This window comes from Pteropus alecto, unplaced genomic scaffold, assembly GCF_000325575.1.
Source record: "Pteropus alecto unplaced genomic scaffold, ASM32557v1 scaffold134, whole genome shotgun sequence".
Classification (NCBI taxonomy): Eukaryota; Metazoa; Chordata; class Mammalia; order Chiroptera; family Pteropodidae; genus Pteropus; species Pteropus alecto.
The window spans coordinates 1009418-1016709 of NW_006436283.1; the positions used below are offsets into that span (position 1 = coordinate 1009418).

The 7292-nt window shown below is 64.8% G+C and overlaps 1 protein-coding gene across 1 annotated transcript in view; it reads right to left on the reverse strand.

Moving 5' to 3' along the window:
- The window catches only part of FSCN2 (fascin actin-bundling protein 2, retinal), a gene marked incomplete at its 3' end in the record, with an annotated part of 6157 nt that extends 5971 nt beyond the window's left edge, over positions 1-186 (reverse strand). The window contains exon 1 of the mRNA XM_015589580.1: positions 3-186. Within this exon, the coding sequence (XP_015445066.1) occupies positions 3-186 (184 nt within the window). The remainder of the gene's footprint in view (positions 1-2) is intronic.
- Between the last annotated feature and the right edge of the window lie 7106 nt (positions 187-7292).

Below are 7292 nucleotides of genomic sequence, written 5' to 3' on the forward strand. Positions count from 1 at the left end.
GCTGCGCAGCAGCACGGCCGTGCCCTGGCCGGGGTCAGGCTCCAGCACCCACAGCTGCTTCCTCTTGAGGCTGGGCGCCGAGGCGTTGACCTTGAAGCCGAAGCTCTCGGCGGTCAGGTAGCGGTCCGTGTCGTTGACGAGACCAAACTGGATCTTCAGCACCTGGTGCAGGCCGTTGGTGGGCATCTTGGGGACGGCCCACGAGAGGCCTGGGAAGCTCCCCCTGCGTGCTCACGGCCCCCGAGGTCCCCCAGAGGCCCGGCCCCTAGACCCCACCGGCGTCATGGACCTGCTGCCCGCTCAGATGTCGCCTCTGACCGGTGGCCGTGGGCCTGGGCAGCTCTTACCTGACCAGCGGGCAGCAGAGGGAGGGCGGGAGGCGGATCAGAGCTGTACCGGCTTAGGGACAGCGGCCGCCTGTCTTACCCCGGCTTGGATTTCAGCCACTCCCGGGCTGCAAGGGGCTGGAGCCGGATCGGGGCTGGAAAGCGCTGTGCGCCCCCAGGCCTGACCACCCCCGGACCCCGCCAGCGTCTGCTGGGGGCAGCGCGGACGGGCCCTGCGCCCTGCCTCGTGGCCCCCTCACCTCGTGGCTTCCCTCCTTCTCATCCCCCACCTCGGGGCCCCTAGACCCACTGCAGGGACTCGCAGGTCCCGCCAGCTCTTCCCCGATGTATGAAAGCCGCCGGCGGAGAGCTCGCAGTGCAGTGGCAACCCGATCACAGCCCGCCACCCTCGGCGGCCGCCAGGTCCCCACAGATCCAGTTACTGCTTCTCTGATGCCTGCTGCCAGGCGCACGCAAGGTCCCTGGCCGCGGGGCCCGCAGCCTGCATCACACACTCTCCCCCTAGGCTGCCCTCTGCCATGGCCTGCAGCCCTGGGCCCGAAAGCGGTAGGCAGGGCCGTTGGCGCCGTGGGCAGGCCAGGTGCCCCCATCCTGGCAGCTGTGGCCTCCAGGCCCAAGCAGGGGACAGGCAGCCTGACCGTGCTGGGCCGTGCGCAGAGGGACCGTGCTCGGGGCCGAGGCGGCAGCTGTATGATGGGGACAGTGAGTGGGTTGCACGGGGGAAGGTGACATGAAAGCGTAATCGTGGAGCGGGTGATGTCATACCAGGTGGCACTAGGAGGCGTCAGGCTGCTGGACCAGGTCAGAGGGCCCAGCTACGAGCTGACCACTGTGCCCTGAGCGCCTCACAGGGCAGGGCCCACAAGGCTTCTCTCCTCTGTGGGTGCGCTCGGGTCAAGCCAGCCATGTTGGGTGGCCTTGGGGGCCCTTGAACTGCTATCCTCATGGCCAGAAAAACTGGCCTGACTTCGGGGTCTTTATGGGGTCGGGTCTAGGAAGCCATGTAGGGATGAGGCCAGCTGGCCAGGAGAAGTGGAAGCTGGCCACCCCTGACGCCGGCATCTCCCAGTCCCTGGCGCTGGGGCCCCCCAGTGGCACCCCGTCCCCCCTGAGCACCGGGGGGCTGCCTTTGGGGACCTGCAGCAGGCAGCTCAGCCTGGCCAGGCCTGTCTGTCTGCTGCACCTGCCTCAGGGGCCAGGAGCCAAGCAGTGAAACCGGAGCAGCTCGACCTGGCCTGGGCCAGCCTCGGCGTCCTCTCCAGCACAGCGTGTGACCCTCGCGCCTCCCTGGGGACGGGGACCTGGGACCACAGGACGCTTCCAGCCGCTACCTCCAGTCTCTCCCCATTTTCGTGGGGGTCCAGCGGATAGAAAGGGACTTGGGCTGGGCACGTGTGGGCCCAGGGCGGGGGTGTGGGGCAGATGGCACAGGGGCAGAGGTCCTTCGTCCGCTCTCCCAGCCCTGGCCGGGAGCCCAGCCTGGCATATGAAGATGGTAGGCGGAGAGCAGGGCCCTGTCCCCTCACTGGTGTGGCAGGCTGAGCGCTGCACGGATGCCGCAGTGCGCGTGCGCGTGTGCAGGTGTGGGAGCGGGAGGCAGGCATGGGGCAGGCTGCGAGGCGGCCCAGGTTGGGCCAGCCCTGGCTCTTCCCGAGGGCTGGCGGCATCCGCCTCTGTGCCCCACACTGGGGGCTCTGACGGCGTGCCCGGCTGGGCTGCACGGCAGGCACCCCTCTGAGGAGCTGCAGTCTGGGGCGATGCCCTCCCCAGAGGTGAGGCCCACACAGAAGGCCCCACGCCCCCAGCGGACTGGGCCCAGGCCTCGGTGCAGAGCAGTGACCCTGGTCGGAGGTGCAAGCCACAGGGTTGTCCACACCAGTTCACCTGTGCCCACGGTCCCCTCCTGCACCAGAGCCCCAAGCCAGGCCGCACAGGAGCCGACGTCCAAGGAGCCTCATTAGCGCTGACTGGCGCTGGCAGGTGCTCACGGCCATCGCGTGCCCGGGGAGGGAAGCCTGGCTGCCAGGCGCTAAGTGGGCCTGGCTCCAGGCAGCTTCTCGGCGGCAGAGCCAAAGTGGCTGCGTCCTCTCAGCTTTGGCGGTGAGGTGGGGCTGCCTTGCACTAACCCAGGGCCGTGAGCCGAGGGGTGGCCTTTCGGGCCCCGGGGGACTCTGAGAGGTGGGCCTCCCAGCCCCAGGTCCCTGGAAGAAGGCCATGTGCTCGAACCTCCTGTTCCCTGGCCCCCTCTGGACCTGAGGCCTTTGCCCAGCTGCCCGTGAGAGCCATGGTTCCTTTCTGGGACCACCCCCGACGTTTCTGGCACCGAGTCTGTACTTGATAAGTCCCTGCAGACGTTCGATGCAGGGCTTCTGGCGTGACGGGCTGAGCTCTGCAGGTAGATGCGGCAGCGTGCGCGTGAGCCCGGGCCTGTGTGTGCGTGTGCGTGTGTATGAGGAAGTACACGTGGATGGCGACGGCCAGGGCGAGCCACGGCCACCCGCTGGGCTCCCTGGGCCCTGGAGATGCTGCCGTGGCCCTGGCCGCGGGACCCAACACACTCACCGCTGCCTGGCAGGGCGACCAGGCCACGTGCACCCCCAGGGACTGTCCAGGCTGCCACTCACACCCGATGCACTCTCTCCCCAGGCCTGCTGCCCCTGGCACCACCCCCCGGCGATGGGGAGCACCCCTCCCATGGAGCCCCTCGAAACCCATGGCCGTGCCCCCACCCAAAGGTGTCCATGCAGCCTCTCGCTTGGGGCCTACGAACCGCCATTGCGTCCTGTCCAGCCTACACTCTGGGGCCACCTCTGACCCTGCAGCAGTCCGCCCCCAGGGTGGGGGCGTGGACCCAGTGTGCGCCCGCCGCCCCGGCTGCCACTGGCAACCGCCGGACCAAGCCTGGACGCAGACGTCAGGCCACCGATGTGCTGACTTAAGCCTGTTTGATTTGGGGGCGCCTCTTCCTCATGAGCACCGTGAGGGCAGCACCCCAGTCCCACGTCAAGGAACGACCATCCGTGATGGGCATAGCCAGATGCATCCTCGCGGGCACAGCTGGGCCCAGAAGGCAGGGTCCCCTCAGACATTGGGAGCCCCCGGCAGACAAGGCCGGGCTGAGCCTCAGCCTCTACCAGCTTAATGAGTGTCCGGCTGAGGCCAGGAGTAGGTGGGACCTTTTCAGGGCACCTCGGGCCCTGGCAGTCATCCCGGGACCCTCAGAACACTGACTGTTCCTTCCTTAGGATGCTGAGGGATGGGTGGGCCTGGCCTCTTGGAAGGTCCCTCTCCCCCTCTAATCAGCCAGGCCCTTCAGGGGCTACCAGGGAGGGGACCCCCGCTGGCCCTAGACACTAGTGCCCAGTCCGGGCTCCTGCCAGCACGCTGCCTGCTGCCATGGCAACTGGCACATGCGCCGGGCCAGCTGCCCGGGCAACGCCGATGATGGTGGCGTGAGCTGGCACAGGCCCTGTGTGTGCAGGCTGGAGGCGGGGGTGGGGCAGCTCCCCACCTTTGCTGGCCTGGAGCCCTGGAAACTGGGAAATGGCCCAAGACGGAAGCCCAGGCAGTCCCACCACCGAGGGACCTCTGCAGGTCACACGTTCCCAGCCCTGGGTCTTGGCCCCTCTCTGAGCGACGCCCACTGCACCTCCCTGGGGAGCAGCAAGGCTTTGAGGTCGCCCCTCCCACTTTGCAGAGCCCCCCTCAGCCCCAGGCCCTGGCCGCCTGCTGCCCTCGTTGGCAATCCCGTCCCAGCCGGCCCTGGCGCCCTGTCCCTCCCTGTTCCGGCCACTCTGGGCCCCTGCCTGGGCTCCTTGGCCATGTGAGGCAAGGGCCACCCTGCCAGCCTGGGCGCTGGTGGGCATGGCCCGAGCCCCTGCCTTCCTGGATCATGGGCTCCCGGGGTCCAAGTTGGCAGGCGGCCGGGGCCCAGCCCCCGCGTTGTCCCTGTCACGGGCCGGCTGGGTGGCCGCATGATTTTTTTATGGCGGGGCTGTGCGGCCGCAGGTCCACTTACACACACGGCAGCCAGCACTTCTCTTGCTCTGGCCTGGGTTGGTTTACGAGAGGCCTGCAGGCGGTTTAGGGTGACAGCTCCCCAGGCAGGGCAGGGAGGGGCGGTGTCGATGAAGAGCCTCAGACTGCACCTCCCCCCTGCTCCACAAGAAAATCCGCCTCCCCTCACCTCGCAAGACCCCTCCCCCCAGGGCCCCTCTACCACCCCCTAGGACCCTCTCTACCACCCCCCCGGGGTTTGCAGGCAGCTCCTTAAATACTGATTTTCCAAGACTCTGCCCCTGCCTCGTCCCCTGCCACTTCAAGTGCAGAGCTGCCACTTGAGTCTCTCAGGGTAGAAAGTTGGGACAGTCTCCTGGCTTTGGGCTCCTGTAGAACCATAAGGTGAGGGGTGGGGGCTCCGCTGGTGGTGGTGGTGGTGGGGGATTCAGCTTACAGAGGAGAGGGAGCGACCAGAGACTTCTGGGCCCAGGCAAGGCTGAAAGTTCCAGACGCCCTATGACCAGGGGGAAATCTTCCAACACGCAAACCCCAGGATCTTTGCACATACCTAGGACAAGAGGGGAGCAGTCACAGGACTGCCGGAGAGGGAGCCTCTGGTTGCCTGAGGCTCAGTGTGAGGACCAGACCAACTCACAGACAGCTACGGCCCACTTGGGTTTCCAGACACACGGATTCAAGGCCCAGATGGTCGACACCTGGCATGGACACTCACGAACTCACAATTCCACAGGTGACCAGGCAGCCTCTGCTCTGCCCCCGTCTGCGGGCATCTTCACACAAACACACACGTGCCCATGCGCATGCGCGCGCGCGCGCGCGCACACACACAACGTGCCCAGACACGCGCGCACGTGCACACACACACACACAGAGCACAATGCCCCATCTATGTGCAGAGGCACCAACATCATGAAATCACCTGACCCTGACTCCAAGCGGTCACTGTGTGCAAGAAACCTTGCTGGGGACCCAGAAAGGAACTGACTCTTGGGACAAAGCGGAAGTGGACCATTTATTCATCCAGCGGTGAGACGGGCTCTGCACAGGTTCCGGCCTTTGTCTAGCATCCCCCGGGGGGGCAGCGGCGCCCCCCTCGGCTCCCAGCCGCCCGGCTGCTCTGCTCGTAAAACCTTCCCACCTGTAGGAGGCGCTGTGCTGTAAACGGTACAGAGAACGGGAGAGCGGCCTTGGGGCCCGAACACGCGATCGTTGACGGCAAATAAGCGTGATCCAGAATCTCGGGGCAGGTCAGGCAAAAACGCTGCGGCGAACACCACGGAAACCACTGTCGCCATGGACACAGACTCTACGTTAGATGAATGGCGTCGTAGCGACGTGAAATTGCCCGATTTTTGTCACTGTACTGTGGCCATAGAAGGCAATGTCCCTGTTCTTACGAAAAACACACTGAAATATCAAGGCGTGAAGGGTGGAGTGTCCGAGACATGCCGCCCAAATGGTTCAGAAGTGAAAAGTGAGACAGAAAAAGAACAAGCGGCGAGCGGCGGCCGGCGGCGAACGTCGAAGGGCCCCCGAAGCCGCCTCAAAACAGAGAGGTTAAAAACCGTAACGACAAAATAAAGAATCTACCGCAGGGTCGAAAGAAGTAAAAAAAAAAAAAAAAAAAAAAAAAAAAAAATAAGAATCTACTGCAGGGTCGAAAGAAGTAAAAAAAAAAAATCCCATAAAGTTAATAAAACAAAGACGGAAAAAAATAATAAGACTATTATAGGGTTCGTCTAGTAGCTATGACACCCGATTAATAGAAATTTCCCCAAAAAAGAACGGAAACAATAACAGGAAAGAAACTGTGAGAGAAAGAATTCAAGAAAATGCCCCAGGACTGGAAGGGAACAAGAAGGAGCAGCCCCCTGCGAGGGACTCCTCGGAGCTTCCGCTCAGCAGGACAGGAGGGGAGGCCGGGGAGCCAGGCCTCCGAACCCCAGGGGGCCTTGTCAACGGGAACCGCCCTCCCAGGTAGGGCGAGGAACAGGCCGGTGCAGGTGCAAAGCGCAGATCCTCCGGACGGGCCCCAGGCGGCCCAGCGGGGGACAGCGCTGGACACAGCTAACCTTCAGGCTCCCTCCCATGCTCGTGGGTGGGGACCGCTCCTGTTGGTGACTCACTCCCACCATCCCCGGTGGACACAAGAGGTACCGGACTCACCTGTCACCCGAGGTGAGGCACCGCCCAGACAGGTGCCCATGGGCGTCATCTGTCTTTTCTCCTCCGTGACCTGACCCCAGCCTGACTCTCTCCATCCCCCACCCTTCACCCTCCACCGACGGGGCCACCTGCCCGATTCTGCCCTCTGCTCCTCCCCAACCTCACGCCCGGCTTTCCGTGGTCAGTCACGGTCAGTCACAGGTCCCCCTGAGGCTGCCCCTGGCAGCGCCTGGAAAAAGCTTCTGAAAAAACCCACTCCCCTTTGTGCCCCAACGCTGGCTTCCCACAGCACGCTGTGCACAGTGGGGGCGGGGGGCTGGCGTCCTGCCCTCCAGTTCTGGCTCCGCCCTTCCTGCTGTGTGACCTGGAACCAGCCTCAACCTCTCTGAGCCTCCCTTTCCTTCTCTCTGAACTGTTTCGATGGCCGCCTACTGGGGCACTGGCCGTATTCAACAGACACACATCGGGGTCAGGGTCTGCCCTGGCTTTGGGGGGTCCCCATGCAGGTGCCGACCCTCCGCCTAGACACAAGGTGCTGCCGGGCTGACTTCAAGACGCAGCCCCCCCTCTTCCGTCGCGGTGAGGGCGCTGACCCCGATCCCACCTTCTCTCCCGGCGTCAGCACTGGCTGAGGTCACAGGCCACTCCCAGCCGCTCTGCGTCACCCTCGGGCGGAGGTGACGGTGACTCAGCGCCGCCAGGCAGCACCGAGCGCCTCCCAGAGTCGGAAAGGGCCGGCGGGCGCTCGATGGCGGGAGG